A 19,063-nucleotide genomic window follows, 5' to 3' on the forward strand; every position below is an offset into this window, starting at 1 on the left:
TTATAAAACAACACAACGCATCCTCATTGCCTTTTATAAAACAACACAACGCATCCTCATTGACTTTTATAAAACAACACAACGCATCCTCACTGCCTTTTATAAAACAACACAACGCATCCTCACTGCCTTTTATAAAACAACACAACGCATCCTCACTGCCTTTTATAAAACAACACAACGCATCCTCACTGCCTTTTATAAAACAACACAACGCATCCTCATTGCCTTTTATAAAACAACACAATGCATCCTCATTGCCTTTTATAAAACAATACAACGCATCCTCACTGCCTTTTATAAAACAATACAACGCATCCTCACTGCCTTTTATAAAACAATACAACGCATCCTCATTGCCTTTTATAAAACAACACAACGCATCCTCATTGCCTTTTATAAAACAATACAACGCATCCTCACTGCCTTTTATAAAACAACACAACACATCCTCATTGACTTTTATAAAACAATACAACGCATCCTCATTGCCTTTTATAAAACAATACAACGCATCCTCACTGCCTTTTATAAAACAACACAACGCATCCTCACTGCCTTTTATAAAACAACACAACGCATCCTCATTGCCTTTTATAAAACAACACAACGCATCCTCACTGCCTTTTATAAAACAACACAATGCATCCTCACTGCCTTTTATAAAACAACACAATGCATCCTCATTGCCTTTTATAAAACAACACAACGCATCCTCACTGCCTTTTATAAAACAACACAATGCATCCTCACTGCCTTTTATAAAACAATACAACGCATCCTCACTGCCTTTTATAAAACAACACAACGCATCCTCATTGCCATTTATAAAACAACACAACGCATCCTCATTGCCTTTTATAAAACAACACAACGCATCCTCACTGCCTTTTATAAAACAACACAATGCATCCTCACTGCCTTTTATAAAACAATACAACGCATCCTCACTGCCTTTTATAAAACAACACAACGCATCCTCATTGACTTTTATAAAACAATACAACGCATCCTCACTGCCTTTTATAAAACAACACAACACATCCTCATTGCCTTTTATAAAACAACACAACGCATCCTCACTGCCTTTCATAAAACAACACAACGCATCCTCATTGCCTTTTATAAAACAACACAACGCATCCTCACTGCCTTTCATAAAACAACACAACGCATCCTCACTGCCTTTTATAAAACAACACAATGCATCCTCATTGACTTTTATAAAACAATACAACGCATCCTCACTGCCTTTTATAAAACAACACAACGCATCCTCACTGCCTTTTATAAAACAACACAACGCATCCTCACTGCCTTTTATAAAACAACACAACGCATCCTCACTGCCTTTCATAAAACAACACATGCATCCTCACTGCCTTTTATAAAACAACACAACGCATCCTCATTGCCTTTTATAAAACAACACAACGCATCCTCACTGCCTTTCATAAAACAACACAACGCATCCTCACTGCCTTTCATAAAACAACACATGCATCCTCACTACCTTTTATAAAACAACACAACGCATCCTCACTGCCTTTTATAAAACAACACAATGCATCCTCATTGCCTTTTATAAAACAACACAACGCATCCTCACTGCCTTTTATAAAACAACACAACGCATCCTCACTGCCTTTTATAAAACAACACAACGCATCCTCATTGACTTTTATAAAACAACACAACGCATCCTCATTGACTTTTATAAAACAATACAATGCATCCTCACTGCCTTTTATAAAACAACACAACGCATCCTCATTGACTTTTATAAAACAATACAACGCATCCTCACTGCCTTTTATAAAACAACACAACACATCCTCACTGCCTTTTATAAAACAATACAACGCATCCTCACTGCCTTTTATAAAACAACACAACGCATCCTCATTGCCTTTTATAAAACAACACAACGCATCCTCACTGCCTTTTATAAAACAACACAACGCATCCTCATTGCCTTTTATAAAACAACACAACGCATCCTCACTGCCTTTTCTAAAACAACACAACGCATCCTCACTGCCTTTTATAAAACAACACAACGCATCCTCACTGCCTTTCATAAAACAACACAACGCATCCTCACTGCCTTTTATAAAACAACACAACACATCCTCACTGCCTTTTATAAAACAACACAACGCATCCTCACTGCCTTTCATAAAACAACACAACGCATCCTCACTGCCTTTTATAAAACAACACAACGCATCCTCACTGCCTTTTATAAAACAACACAACGCATCCTCATTGCCTTTTATAAAACAACACAACGCATCCTCACTGCCTTTTATAAAACAACACAACGCATCCTCATTGCCTTTTATAAAACAACACAACGCATCCTCACTGCCTTTTCTAAAACAACACAACGCATCCTCACTGCCTTTTATAAAACAACACAACGCATCCTCACTGCCTTTTATAAAACAACACAACACATCCTCACTACCTTTTCTAAAACAACACAACGCATCCTCATTGCCTTTTATAAAACAACACAACGCATCCTCACTGCCTTTTCTAAAACAACACATACATCCTCATTGCCTTTTATAAAACAACACATGCATCCTCACTGCCTTTTCTAAAACAACACAACGCATCCTCACTGCCTTTTATAAAACAACACATGCATCCTCACTGCCTTTTCTAAAACAACACAATGCATCCTCACTGCCTTTTATAAAACAACACAACGCATCCTCACTGCCTTTTCTAAAACAACACATACATCCTCATTGCCTTTTATAAAACAACACATGCATCCTCACTGCCTTTTCTAAAACAACACAACGCATCCTCACTGCCTTTTATAAAACAACACAACGCATCCTCACTGCCTTTTATAAAACAACACAACGCATCCTCATTGCCTTTTATAAAACAACACAACACATCCTCACTGCCTTTCATAAAACAACACAATGCATCCTCACTGCCTTTTATAAAACAACACAACGCATCCTCATTGACTTTTATAAAACAACACAACGCATCCTCATTGACTTTTATAAAACAATACAATGCATCCTCACTGCCTTTTATAAAACAACACAACGCATCCTCATTGACTTTTATAAAACAATACAACGCATCCTCATTGCCTTTTATAAAACAACACAACGCATCCTCATTGCCTTTTATAAAACAACACAACGCATCCTCACTGCCTTTTATAAAACAACACAACGCATCCTCACTGCCTTTCATAAAACAACACATGCATCCTCACTGCCTTTTATAAAACAATACAACGCATCCTCACTGCCTTTTATAAAACAACACAACGCATCCTCATTGCCTTTTATAAAACAACACAACGCATCCTCACTGCCTTTTATAAAACAACACATGCATCCTCACTGCCTTTTATAAAACAACACAACGCATCCTCACTGCCTTTTATAAAACAACACAACGCATCCTCATTGCCTTTTATAAAACAACACAATGCATCCTCATTGCCTTTTATAAAACAATACAACGCATCCTCACTGCCTTTTATAAAACAATACAACGCATCCTCACTGCCTTTTATAAAACAATACAACGCATCCTCATTGCCTTTTATAAAACAACACAACGCATCCTCATTGCCTTTTATAAAACAATACAACGCATCCTCACTGCCTTTTATAAAACAACACAACACATCCTCATTGACTTTTATAAAACAATACAACGCATCCTCATTGCCTTTTATAAAACAATACAACGCATCCTCACTGCCTTTTATAAAACAACACAACGCATCCTCATTGCCTTTTATAAAACAACACAACGCATCCTCACTGCCTTTTATAAAACAACACAATGCATCCTCACTGCCTTTTATAAAACAACACAATGCATCCTCATTGCCTTTTATAAAACAACACAACGCATCCTCACTGCCTTTTATAAAACAACACAATGCATCCTCACTGCCTTTTATAAAACAACACAACGCATCCTCACTGCCTTTTATAAAACAACACAACGCATCCTCATTGCCTTTTATAAAACAACACAACGCATCCTCATTGCCTTTTATAAAACAACACAACGCATCCTCACTGCCTTTTATAAAACAACACAATGCATCCTCACTGCCTTTTATAAAACAATACAACGCATCCTCACTGCCTTTTATAAAACAACACAACGCATCCTCATTGACTTTTATAAAACAATACAACGCATCCTCACTGCCTTTTATAAAACAACACAACACATCCTCATTGCCTTTTATAAAACAACACAACGCATCCTCACTGCCTTTCATAAAACAACACAACGCATCCTCATTGCCTTTTATAAAACAACACAACGCATCCTCACTGCCTTTCATAAAACAACACAACGCATCCTCACTGCCTTTTATAAAACAACACAATGCATCCTCATTGACTTTTATAAAACAATACAACGCATCCTCACTGCCTTTTATAAAACAACACAACGCATCCTCACTGCCTTTTATAAAACAACACAACGCATCCTCACTGCCTTTTATAAAACAACACAACGCATCCTCACTGCCTTTCATAAAACAACACATGCATCCTCACTGCCTTTTATAAAACAACACAACGCATCCTCATTGCCTTTTATAAAACAACACAACGCATCCTCACTGCCTTTCATAAAACAACACAACGCATCCTCACTGCCTTTCATAAAACAACACATGCATCCTCACTACCTTTTATAAAACAACACAACGCATCCTCACTGCCTTTTATAAAACAACACAATGCATCCTCATTGCCTTTTATAAAACAACACAACGCATCCTCACTGCCTTTTATAAAACAACACAACGCATCCTCACTGCCTTTTATAAAACAACACAACGCATCCTCATTGACTTTTATAAAACAACACAACGCATCCTCATTGACTTTTATAAAACAATACAATGCATCCTCACTGCCTTTTATAAAACAACACAACGCATCCTCATTGACTTTTATAAAACAATACAACGCATCCTCACTGCCTTTTATAAAACAACACAACACATCCTCACTGCCTTTTATAAAACAATACAACGCATCCTCACTGCCTTTTATAAAACAACACAACGCATCCTCATTGCCTTTTATAAAACAACACAACGCATCCTCACTGCCTTTTATAAAACAACACAACGCATCCTCATTGCCTTTTATAAAACAACACAACGCATCCTCACTGCCTTTTCTAAAACAACACAACGCATCCTCACTGCCTTTTATAAAACAACACAACGCATCCTCACTGCCTTTCATAAAACAACACATGCATCCTCACTGCCTTTTATAAAACAACACAACACATCCTCACTACCTTTTCTAAAACAACACAACGCATCCTCATTGCCTTTTATAAAACAACACAACGCATCCTCACTGCCTTTTCTAAAACAACACATACATCCTCATTGCCTTTTATAAAACAACACAACGCATCCTCACTGCCTTTTCTAAAACAACACATACATCCTCATTGCCTTTTATAAAACAACACAATGCATCCTCACTGCCTTTTCTAAAACAACACAACGCATCCTCACTGCCTTTTATAAAACAACACATGCATCCTCACTGCCTTTTCTAAAACAACACAATGCATCCTCACTGCCTTTTATAAAACAACACAACACATCCTCACTACCTTTTCTAAAACAACACAACGCATCCTCATTGCCTTTTATAAAACAACACAACGCATCCTCACTGCCTTTTCTAAAACAACACATACATCCTCATTGCCTTTTATAAAACAACACAACGCATCCTCACTGCCTTTTCTAAAACAACACATACATCCTCATTGCCTTTTATAAAACAACACATGCATCCTCACTGCCTTTTCTAAAACAACACAACGCATCCTCACTGCCTTTTATAAAACAACACATGCATCCTCACTGCCTTTTCTAAAACAACACAACGCATCCTCACTGCCTTTTATAAAACAACACAACGCATCCTCATTGCCTTTTATAAAACAACACAACACATCCTCACTGCCTTTCATAAAACAACACAATGCATCCTCACTGCCTTTTATAAAACAACACAACGCATCCTCATTGACTTTTATAAAACAACACAACGCATCCTCATTGACTTTTATAAAACAATACAATGCATCCTCACTGCCTTTTATAAAACAACACAACGCATCCTCATTGACTTTTATAAAACAATACAACGCATCCTCATTGCCTTTTATAAAACAACACAACGCATCCTCATTGCCTTTTATAAAACAACACAACGCATCCTCACTGCCTTTTATAAAACAACACAACGCATCCTCACTGCCTTTCATAAAACAACACATGCATCCTCACTGCCTTTTATAAAACAATACAACGCATCCTCACTGCCTTTTATAAAACAACACAACGCATCCTCATTGCCTTTTATAAAACAACACAACGCATCCTCACTGCCTTTTATAAAACAACACAACGCATCCTCACTGCCTTTCATAAAACAACACATGCATCCTCACTGCCTTTTATAAAACAACACAACACATCCTCACTACCTTTTCTAAAACAACACAACGCATCCTCATTGCCTTTTATAAAACAACACAACGCATCCTCACTGCCTTTTCTAAAACAACACATACATCCTCATTGCCTTTTATAAAACACACGCATCCTCACTGCCTTTTTTAAAACAATACAACGCATCCTCACTGCCTTTTATAAAACAACGCAACGCATCCTCACTGCCTTTTATAAAACACACGCACCCTCATTGCCTTTTATAAAACAACACAACGCATCCTCATTGCCTTTTGTGCTGTTTTTTAACAGCACAATTTTTTTCCCCTTACAAACAATAACCCCCCCCCCCCCCCTCGTAACAAAATAACGCAAATTCTCCCTGAGCAAGATATATACATGGCAAGATGGTATTTTTACATAGCTTTAAACACTAGCTCTTGGCCGCACGTTCCATTTCTCCCCACCCTTCATGCCATCTCCCGCTCGTCCATCCCCTCAAACAGTCTCTCGTCTACCACCCCCCCCACCCCCCCAGGGTTGCTGCTGCTGCTGACCGAACTTCCTCTAACGCTCCACGAGGTATTCTAGGAACGGTTGCCACCACCTGTAAAACCCCTGTGCAGACCCTCTCAAAGCAAACTTAATTCTCTCCAATTTTATGAACCTCGCCATGTTGTTTATCCAGGCCTCCAGGCTACGGGGCTTCGCCTCCTTCCACAAGAGCAAGACCCTTCGCCGGGCTACTAGGGGCGCAAAGGCCAGAATTCCGGCCTCTTTCGCTTCCTGCACTCCCGGCTTGTCCACTACTCCAAATATTGCTAGCCCCCAGCTTGGCTTGACCCGGACTTTCACCACCTGGGATATTACTCACGCCACTCCTCTCCAGAGCCCCTCCAATGCCGGGCATGACCAAAACATATGGACATGGTTCGCCGGGCCCCCTAAACATCTTTCACATCTATCCTCTACTCCAAAGAACCTACTCAGTCTCGCCCTCGTCAAATGCGCTCTGTGAACCACCTTATATTGTATCAGACTGAGCCTGGCACACGAGGAGGAGGAATTAACCCTACCTAGGGCATCAGCCCATAACCCCTCCTCAATCTCCTCCCCCAGCTCCCCCACCCATTTACCTTTCAGTTCTTCTACTGGTGCTTCCCCATCTTTCATCTCTTGGTATATTTCCGACACCTTGCCCTCCCCGACCCATACCCCCGAGATCACCCTACCTTGAACTTCTTGTGCCGGGAGCAACGGAAATTCCCTCACCTGTTGCCTCACAAAGGCCCTCACCTGCATATATCTAAATGCGTTTCCCGGGGTTAACTCAAATTTCTCCTCCAGTGCCCCTAGGCTCGCAAATGTCCCGTCAATGAACAGGTCCCCCATTCTCTCATTGCCTTTTATAAAACAACGCAACGCATCCTCATTGACTTTTATACAACAACACAACGCATCCTCACTGCCTTTTATAAAACAACACAACGCATACTCATTGCCTTTTATAAAACAACACAACGCATCCTCACTACCTTTTATAAAACACACGCATCCTCACTGCCTTTTCTAAAACAACACAACACATCCTCACTGCCTTTTATAAAACAACACAACGCATCCTCACTACCTTTTATAAAACACACGCATCCTCACTGCCTTTTATAAAACAATACAACGCATCCTCACTACCTTTTATAAAACACACGCATCCTCACTGCCTTTTATAAAACAACACAACGCATCCTCATTGCCTTTTATAAAACAACACAACGCATCCTCACTGCCTTTTTAAAAACAATACAACGCATCCTCACTGCCTTTTATAAAACAACACAACGCATCCTCATTGCCTTTTATAAAACAACACAACGCATCCTCACTGCCTTTTATAAAACAACACAATGCATCCTCACTGCCTTTTATAAAACAACACATGCATCCTCATTGCCTTTTATAAAACAACACAACACATCCTCACTGCCTTTTATAAAACAACACATGCATCCTCATTGCCTTTTATAAAACAACACAATGCATCCTCATTGCCTTTTATAAAACAACACAACGCATCCTCACTGCCTTTTATAAAACAACACAATGCATCCTCATTGCCTTTTATAAAACAACACAACGCATCCTCACTGCCTTTTATAAAACAACACAACGCATCCTCACTGCCTTTTATAAAACAACACAATGCATCCTCACTGCCTTTTATAAAACAACACAATGCATCCTCATTGCCTTTTATAAAACAACACAACACATCCTCACTGCCTTTTATAAAACAACACAACGCATCCTCACTGCCTTTTATAAAACAACACAACGCATCCTCATTGCCTTTTATAAAACAACACAACACATCCTCACTGCCTTTTATAAAACAACACAACGCATCCTCACTGCCTTTTATAAAACAACACAACGCATCCTCATTGCCTTTTATAAAACAACACAACGCATCCTCATTGCCTTTTATAAAACAATACAACGCATCCTCACTGCCTTTTATAAAACAACACAACACATCCTCACTGCCTTTTATAAAACAACACAACGCATCCTCATTGCCTTTTATAAAACAACACAACGCATCCTCACTGCCTTTTATAAAACAACACAATGCATCCTCATTGACTTTTATAAAACAACACAACACATCCTCACTGCCTTTTATAAAACAATACAACGCATCCTCACTGCCTTTTATAAAACAACACAATGCATCCTCACTGCCTTTTATAAAACAACACATGCATCCTCATTGCCTTTTATAAAACAACACAACACATCCTCATTGACTTTTATAAAACAACACAACGCATCCTCACTGCCTTTTATAAAACAACACAATGCATCCTCACTGCCTTTTATAAAACAACACATGCATCCTCACTGCCTTTTATAAAACAATACAACGCATCCTCATTGCCTTTTATAAAACAACACAACGCATCCTCATTGCCTTTTATAAAACAACACAACACATCCTCACTGCCTTTTATAAAACAACACAACACATCCTCACTGCCTTTTATAAAACAACACAATGCATCCTCATTGACTTTTATAAAACAACACAACGCATCCTCACTGCCTTTTATAAAACAATACAACGCATCCTCACTGCCTTTTATAAAACAACACAACGCATCCTCACTGCCTTTTATAAAACAATACAACGCATCCTCACTGCCTTTTATAAAACAACACAACACATCCTCACTGCCTTTTATAAAACAATACAACGCATCCTCATTGCCTTTTATAAAACAACACAACGCATCCTCTCTGCCTTTTATAAAACAACACAACGCATCCTCATTGCCTTTTTTAAAACAACACAACGCATCCTCACTGCCTTTTTTAAAACAACACAACGCATCCTCATTGCCTTTTATAAAACAACACAACGCATCCTCATTGCCTTTTATAAAACAACACAACGCATCCTCACTGCCTTTTATAAAACAATACAACGCATCCTCACTGCCTTTTATAAAACAACACAACGCATCCTCATTGCCTTTTATAAAACAACACAACGCATCCTCATTGCCTTTCATAAAACAACACAACGCATCCTCACTGCCTTTTATAAAACAACACAACGCATCCTCACTGCCTTTTATAAAACAACACAACGCATCCTCATTGACTTTTATAAAACAACACAACGCATCCTCACTGCCTTTTATACAACAACACAACGCATCCTCACTGCCTTTTATAAAACAACACAACGCATCCTCACTGCCTTTTATAAAACAACACAACGCATCCTCACTGCCTTTTATAAAACAACACAACGCATCCTCATTGACTTTTATAAAACAACACAACGCATCCTCACTGCCTTTTATAAAACAACACAACGCATCCTCATTGACTTTTATAAAACAACACAACGCATCCTCACTGCCTTTTATAAAACAATACAACGCATCCTCATTGCCTTTTATAAAACAACACAACGCATCCTCACTGCCTTTTATAAAACAACACAACGCATCCTCATTGACTTTTATAAAACAACACAACGCATCCTCACTGCCTTTTATAAAACAACACAACGCATCCTCACTGCCTTTTATAAAACAACACAACGCATCCTCACTGCCTTTTATAAAACAACACAACGCATCCTCATTGACTTTTATAAAACAACACAACGCATCCTCACTGCCTTTTATACAACAACACAACGCATCCTCACTGCCTTTTATAAAACAACACAACGCATCCTCACTGCCTTTTATAAAACAACACAACGCATCCTCACTGCCTTTTATAAAACAACACAACGCATCCTCACTGCCTTTTATAAAACAACACAACGCATCCTCATTGCCTTTTCTAAAACAACACAACGCATCCTCATTGACTTTTATAAAACAGCACAACGCATCCTCATTGCCTTTTTACAACAACACAACGCATCCTCATTGCCTTTTATAAAACAACACAATGCATCCTCCAACTTACCGTGTGAAACCCATTGGTATAAATTTAATATTTTTTGGAACGCCGGGCAAAATTTCTCTCCCTGTAAACGAACTGTCTTTTGAAAAAGATTCTGTATACCTCTTTTGTAGATGTCATTATACCAATAATCAGTCTTACTGATTTTTGGGCTTAAGTCTGAATTTGGGGCAGTAAGTAAACCAGCTGTAAACTTCAAATATTGTATCCTTGTAAATGGATTCCAGATCTTTTGAATGAGGCACAGTCGATTATATTTGATACAAATTGAACTTGCTTGAATTGTGGTGATGGAAAATGCTATTCTGAAGTTTCACTTGAAGTCAAGTGATCTTGATTAGAATTTAGTGTGTAACAAATTCATTGTATTGCTCTGTATGGATGCTGCATAACGTGTACCCAAATTTCTTATAGTTGGGCAGTTATGATGAATTAAAGATGCAGGGGATGAAGGAAGAAATATGCAAATTTAGAGATAACATCTATGAAGAGATCTGCTGCGAGCAAAAGGAATATGTAAGGATGTTGAACCCGTATTTGAGACTATTTTATTGTTTCTTTATAGTAAGCACTGAATGGTCGTTACTTATTTCTGTGATGTAGGTTAATGAGACAAAATAAGAAATTAATGATGTGTGTTTTTGTGTCGTCAAAAGTCAAACATTGCAAATCCTGGAAATTTCAAACACAATTAGGGAATGCTAGCAATGATCAGCATGTTGGTCAGCTTCTGCGGAGAGAACAGAGTAGTGCTATTAGTTCTGGTGCCACATTGACTGCTTGACAAGGCTGCTTGCATTAATAACACACTGCAGGTGGCCTTAAGCAGGTGAGAGTTAGACCCCCCCCCTCAGTGAAAGGAAGTTCTTCCCACTTTTGAGAGTTGCTGGCCAACATATTGCCTGACAGCCTCAGCAGTTCCAATGGTGCCGAGCTTAGTAGCGGGTGTTGCAGGGGCTGCAGGCAGGCCCATGGAGGAGATTGATAAATCCTAGACTAAGGTTAGTCCTGGGCCTTTAGGGTGGGAAGGGATCAGGGAGCCTCTGGAGGGGAGGTCAGGTTTCAGGGCTAGGTGGAGAAGAATGGCAAGGGGGTAATGTCTGTGGGGGAGGGGGAACCCAATGTCCACAGGACATTCCTCTCTCAAAAGACAGACCACCTCTTTCTTCCTTTTTCGCGTCAGTTGGCTTGTTAACAAGCTCAGTTGGCTGTTAATTATTTTAAAATGGCAGGTGGGCTTCTGATTTTGGCCTACTGTATTATGGGGACTGGGTCAGGGATAGTTGGGAAGACTGTGCTAGCCACGCAGCATATTGAGTGCTCTCCTGCCAAAAACAGAATGGAGGACCGTCAAATCCAGCTCGTGTCTACAGATCATTCATCTGGGTCTTTTGGTTCACTAATCCAGTCATGTAATTATTATGCCAACACTCCCTATAAAGGCCCTGAGCCTTAAGCTCTGAAATTCTCTCCCTAAATCGCCATCCCTTTAACTTTCTGTCGCCTTGGATTTCCGGTGGCGGCAATGAGTGAGGGGGCCGCACATTCGGGGGCTCTCACTCCGGCGGGATTTGAGGACCTGGTTCCCCGGTTTTGCAGGACGGCGGAGACCTGGAAAGACGGCCACGGAGGTGCTGAGGAACGGGCAGAGCTGCATGGAACTGCGGGAGAGCAGAAAGCAGCGCAAACGGGAGAGGAAGGGGCAAAGACAAGGTGCAGGGGAAGCTGACCCGAGAGCAAAGATGGCGGACCTGTGGACCTCGGACCCGGCAATCCATCAGGCGCTGGAAAATATGCTGCAGGTGATAAAGAGCAGTTTTGAGTCGTTGAAGCGGGATAACTTGCACCCACTTCAGAAGGCAGTGGATCAATTGAACCAGAGACTGGATGCCCAGGATGAAAAAGTTAAGGAGCTGGGGGAAGCGGTGGAGGAGCAGGCGGACACGCAGACGATTGCTGCGCTAGAAGTCGACGGGTTGAAGGAGAGACAGAGAAGACTGCTGGACAGAGTAGAGAAGCTGGAAAATAGAGCCCGTAGACAAAATCTGAGGATCATCGGCCTCCCGGAGGGGGTGGAGGGAGCTGATGCCACAGCGTTCGTGGCGGACCTGTTGATGCAGCTGATGGGGGCTGAAGCCTGTCCGCGACTGCTGGAGGGGGCACACAGAGTACAGGCGAGAGAGGTGTGTCCGGGGGGTTCCCCTCGTCCGATGGTGATTAGGTTCCACAGGTTTGTGGAGAAGGAGCGGGTGCTGCAGTGGGCAAAGAGCACTAAGAGCAGCACGTGGAATAACAGTGTCCTTCGCATTTACCAGGGCCTAAGCCAGGCGGTGGCCAGGCGGCGAGCAGCCTTTAAACAAGTTGAGGAGGTGCTGTTCAAAAAGCACGTGAAGTTTGGCCTGCTCTTCCCGGCCCGTCTTTGGGTTACGCATCAGGGCCAACACCACTACTTCTCCGAGCCCGAAGAAGCGATGGACTTTGTGAGGGATCAGGGGCTGGTCTCGAAAAAAGGTCCCACGGACGCAAGCTAGGGTCCAAGAATTACTGGTTGAAGGGACGCTTGCTGTGCCTGGACTGCAGGTCGGCTGTTTACTGCTTTAAAGGTGCCTTGTGGTGTATTTTTGTGTGGGTAGTTTTTGCCCCCCCCCCCTCGAATGGTCTTTTTCCTTGTATTGCGGTGTTATATATTTATTTTCTTTTCTTTTTGGTGCTCAGAAAGGGACGTGGGTTAACACTTTTCTGTGTACACAGCTGGAACTGTGTTGTACCTGGAGCAGCCTCGCGTTGCTGTTTGATGTTTACATCTTGTTTGATCTTTCCCATCGTAGTGAGACTGCTCCAGTGGGTCGGAGTGGGGGATGGTGTGCTGTGGAGAGGGGAGATGAGGTCGGGGAAACAATGGGAGTGAGACCAGGGGGCGCCGGAGCGAAGAGTCACCGGGCTAGCAGATTGGCTAGTCAAGGGTGGGGGGGGGGGGGGGGGGGGGGGGTATACAGCCAGTGAATGGCAGGGGTGGGGTTATCTGGTGATGTTGCTGGGGGGGGGGGGGAATTATTTTGCTGACGGGGGGGATCTGAAGTAGGTATTGGAAAGGAGGTTGGGGGTGGAGACAGCCAAGAGGCGAGCCAGGAATGGCACGGCGCATGGTCCGGGGTGCGGGCCCAAGAAAGGTTATGGCTGACCGGCGGGGTGGGGGGTTGTGCCCCTCAACCAGGCTGTTCACCTGGAATGTCAGGACTAAATGGGCCAGTTAAAAGGGCACGTGTGTTCGCGCATTTGCGGGCTCTAAAGAAGGACGTAATTATGTTGCAGGAGACACATCTGAAAGTGTCTGACCAGACTAGGCTAAGGAAGGGCTGGATCAGCCAGGTCTTCCACTCGGACTTGGATTCTAAGTCCAGGGGGGTAGTAATTATGATCAATCAGCGGGTTCAATTTGAGGCGGAGGGCGTAGTCGCAGATGGCGGGGGCAGATTCCTTATGGTAAGGGGCAAGCTGGAGGGGTGAACATATATGCGCCGAACTGGGACGATGTTGACTTTATCAAAAGAGTACTGGGGAAGATCCGGGACCGAGACTCACGTAAGTTGATAATTGGGGGGGGGGGGGGGGAAGACTTTAATACGGTCCTTGACCAGGGGCTGGACTGGTTATGTCCCAGAACAGGCAGACTCCCAGCAATGGCAAGGTAGCTGAAAGGGTTCATGGAGCAAATGGGGGCTGTGGACCCATGGAGAGCCAGACAACCGACGGGAAGGGACTACTTGTTTTATTCGCATGTTCATAAAGTATATTCTAGGATTGATTTTTTAATCTTGAGCAGGGACTGTATAGGGGAGGTAAAGAATACGGAATACTCGGCAATCACTATCTCGGACCATGCCCCGCACTGGGTGGACCTGCACTTCGGGGGGGCGAATTACCAACGCCCGCAATGCAGGTTAGACGTAGGACTGTTGTCGGAGGAGGGGATAAGTGAGAGACTTCGGAAGTGTATGCAAAATTACTTGCAGGTGTACGGGGGAGATTTTAGCAGCGACCCTGTGGGAGGCGCTGAAAGCAGTAGTGAGGGGGGAGCTGATCACAATTCGGGCTCACAGGGTTGGGGCGGACAGAGCAGAAATGGACAGATTGGTTAGGGAAATTCGCCGGATAGACTAGGAGCATGCGGGGACCCCGGGGGAGGACCTACTCGGAGAGACGGAGATTGCAGGCGGAACTGGGGGTGTTATCCACGAGTAGGGCCGTGGAACAACTTAGGAAAGGGAGTGGTGTATGAGCATGGGGAGAAGGCCAGCAGATTGCTAGCGCAGCAACTCGGGAAGAGGGAGGCGGCCAGGGAAATAAGTAGAGTGGTTGATGGGGAGGGGAGCAGAGTGGAGGACCCGGCAGGACTGAATAAGGTATTTCGGGACTTCTCTCGTAAGCTGTACACTTCAGAAACCCTGGAAGAGCTGGAGGAGATGAAAAGGTTCCTGGATGGACTAACCTTCCCAAACATAGGCAGGGGACTAGTGGACGGGCTGGGGGCCCCGATTAGAGCGGAGGAGGTATTGGGGGGCCTAAAGGCCATGCAGTCGGGGAAAGCCCCGGGACCGGATGGATACCCAGTAGAGTTTTACAAGAAGTTCTCTGAGATAGTGGGACCGGTCCTGACAAGGGTTTTTAATGAGGCAAGGGACAGAGGGACCCAGCCACCGGCGATGTCGCAAGCCACCATCTCGCTGATACTAAAGCGGGACAAGGACCCGGAATCCTGCGGGTCATACAGGCTAATCACCCTGATCAATGTGGATTCCAAGCTCCTGGCCAAGGTCCTGGCGATTAGAATTGAGGACTGCGTACCGGAGGTGATTGGGGACGATCAGACAGGGTTTGTGAAAGGCAGGCAGCTGACAGCTAACTTGAGAAGATTGCTTAATGTGATCATGATGCCCCCGACGGGCAAGGAGGTGGAGGTAGTGGTGGCAATGGACGCTGAGAAGGCCTTCGACCGGGTGGAGTGGGGCTATTTGTGGGAGGTGCTTGGACGGTTTGGGTTCGGGGAGGGACTGATTAATTAGGTCAGACTATTGTACCAGGCCCCAAAAGCTAGCGTTAGAACATAGAAAATACAGCACAGAACAGGCCCTTCGGCCCACGATGTTGTGCCGAACCTTTGTCCCGGGACGAACCAAATAATGTCAGATTATTTCAGACTACACGCGGGACCAGACAGGGGTGCCCACTCTCCCCGTTGCTGTTCGCGCTGGCCATAGAGCCGTTGGTGATGGCGTTGAGAGCTGCAAAGGGGTGGGAGGGAATGACATGGGGGTGGCGTGAGTGGAGCATAGGGTCTCTCTCTATGCGGACGACCTGCTCCTGTATGTGTCGGACCCACTGGCCGGGATGGAAAATATACTGGAAACATTGAGCAAGTTCGGCCGGTTTTCAGGGTACAAATTAATTATGGCCAAGAGTGAGATGTTTGTGGTGCAGGCAAGGGGCCAGGAGAATAGACTGAAGGAGCTGCCATTTAGGCTGGTGGAGGAAAGTTTCCGGTACTTGGGGATACAAGTGGCACGAGACTGGGGCAGGTTGCATAAGTTAAATTTGACTAGGGTGGTTGAACAAATGAAGAGGGAGTTTCGGAGATGGGATGCACTCCCACTGGCGGGGAGGGTGCAGATTGTAAAGATGACAATCCTCCCTAGATTTCTGTTCATCTTCCAGTGCCTCCCGATCTTTATCCCACGGTCCTTCTTCAAAAGGACTGGCAAAATCATCATGAGCTTTGTCTGGGCGGGAAAATCCCCGCAGGTGAGGAAGGTGATGCTTGAAAGGAGCTGCAGCGAGGGGGGACTGGCATTGCCGAGTCTAATCAACTACTACTGGGTGGCTAACATAGCCATGATAATGAAGTGGATGGTGGGTACGGGGTCTATCTGGGAGCGAGTGGAGGCGACTTTGTGCAGGGGCACCAGTTTGGCAGCCCTGGTCACGGCTCCCCTACCGCTGTCGCCGGCCAGGTACTCCAGCAGCCCGGTAGTGGGGGCGGCCCTGCAGATATGGGGCCAGTGGAGGAGGCGTGGGGGGGGGGGTGCATCTGTTTGGGCTCCAATATGTGATAACCATCGATTAGCCCCCGGGAACATGGATGGAGGGTTTTGAACATGGCGGGGGTGGGGAGGGTTGGCGATATGTTCCTGGAGGGGAGCTTTGCGAGTTTGAGGGGCTTGGAGGAGAAATTTGGGCTGGTATGGGGAAATGACTTTAGGTACTTACAGATGTGGGACTTTGTACGCAGACAGGTCCCATCCTTCCCACGCCTCCTGCCAATTGGGATCCAGGACAGAATAGTCTCTAGAGGAGAAGGAGGAGAGGGTATTTACAAGGTGCTCATGAAGGGGGAAGAGTCCCAGACGGAGGAACTGAAACTCAAATAGGAGGAGGAGCTCGGCGGGGAGATGGAGGAAGGGCTGTGGGCGGAAGCACTGAGTAGGGTAAATTCAAACGCAACATGTGCCAGGCTCGGCCTGATTCAATTTAAGGTCGTTCACCGGGCCCACATGACGGTAGCTCGGATGAGCAAATTCTTTGGAGTAGAGGACAAGTGCGCTAGATGCGCGGGAGGACCAGCGAATCATGTTCACATGTTTTGAGCATGTCCTAAGCTGAGGGGGTACTGGGAGGGATTTGCGGGGGTTATGTCCCGGGTACTGAAAACAAGGATGGTGATGAGTCCAGAGGTGGCAATTTTCAGGGTTTCGGAAGACCCGGGAGTCCAGGAGGAGAAAGAGGCAGATGTTCTGGCCTTTGCTTCCCTAATAGCCCGGCGGTGAATACTGCTGTCATGGAGGGGCTCAAAACCCCCGAAGACCGAACTATGGCTTTCGGACATGTCAAGTTTTCTGGGTATGGAAAAAATTAAGTTCGCCTTGAGGGGATCTGTACTGGGGTTCGCCCGAAGATGGCAACCATTCATCGACTTCTTCGCAGGAGAGTGAACGTCAACGGGGGGGGGGGGAGGAGAGAAGAGAGAGAGAGATTAGGATAGAGTAGGAGGGATAAATAGACGGGTAGTGTCTAGGGGAGAGGAGCGGGCATGTGCAGTATGGTTTGATTGAAGTAGTGATTTTATATTGATGGTTTTATATTGATGTTTGCACATTTCTGTTAGCTGTAACTGTTTACAAACTTTCTGTCGCCTTAAAACTACCTCTTGAACCAAACTTTTGGTCTCCTGGCTTAACATTCTCTCTCTGATTTGGTAATTCATCCATAAAACATCTTGAGGTGTTTCACTGTCTTAAAGGTGATATAGAAGTGCAAGATTATTGTTTTCGGCTACTGTCATTGCTCTTGGAATGGGCATGGTGGAGAGATGCAGTTTTCTGTGGTTGGTGCAGTAGACAAAATGGGAACATAGTGGGCATTTATCATCAACATAGATCAAGATTCAGATGAATCATCCTTTGAAGCAAATCCTGTGGCATTGCCATTTAGTGATTTGTAGTGATTGTGATTGTAGCAGTGAAAAACCTTTCTCTGCATGTGTGCTAAAAGCTACCGTGATCTTTTCTCTTTTTCCTTGACCTCCTTGTAGTCCGTGGGTACCCCTAAGATTCAGACCCCAACTCCAAGAGCTGAAGGAATGAGAAATTTACCTGGAAATTTACATTTGCAGATGGGAGTTGTAAGATTGTGCGCACATCTTTAAGACATCTCGGGGAATTGTGTCTAAGCTTGCATTGATTTTGCCAAGTCTTCCAGATCAATGCATCTGTTTTTGCTTTTCAGGAAAGGCTTGACAATGTAGTTCGGAATTGGTTTCCTGAACTTCCCCTCCTTCATCCTGAAGCAGCAATGAAGACTTACATGGTAATAGGATTGAGTCTGTCAATTTGATGACATAATGATCAGATTTTCATTGTTTACAGTCTTCAGCCTTTTAAGGAAAACATTGCTCCAAATTATCTTTAAACTTGAAAATTGTTGCACTAATATGCTGCCACTGCATAAGACTTAGCATACTTAAAAAAAATAAAAATTTAGAGTACCCAATTCATTTTTTCCAATTAAGGGGCA

The 19,063-nt window shown here is 43.8% G+C and overlaps 1 protein-coding gene across 1 annotated transcript in view; it reads left to right on the forward strand.

Annotated features, from left to right (window-relative positions):
* The window catches only part of stk31 (serine/threonine kinase 31), a 228,886-nt gene that overhangs the window by 159,484 nt on the left and 50,339 nt on the right, over window positions 1-19,063 (forward strand). The window contains 2 exon segments of the mRNA XM_072509268.1: window positions 11,411-11,512; window positions 18,776-18,856. Of these exon segments, the coding sequence (XP_072365369.1) occupies window positions 11,411-11,512; window positions 18,776-18,856 (183 nt within the window).

Source organism: Scyliorhinus torazame, chromosome 6, assembly GCF_047496885.1.
Source record: "Scyliorhinus torazame isolate Kashiwa2021f chromosome 6, sScyTor2.1, whole genome shotgun sequence".
Classification (NCBI taxonomy): domain Eukaryota; kingdom Metazoa; phylum Chordata; class Chondrichthyes; order Carcharhiniformes; family Scyliorhinidae; genus Scyliorhinus; species Scyliorhinus torazame.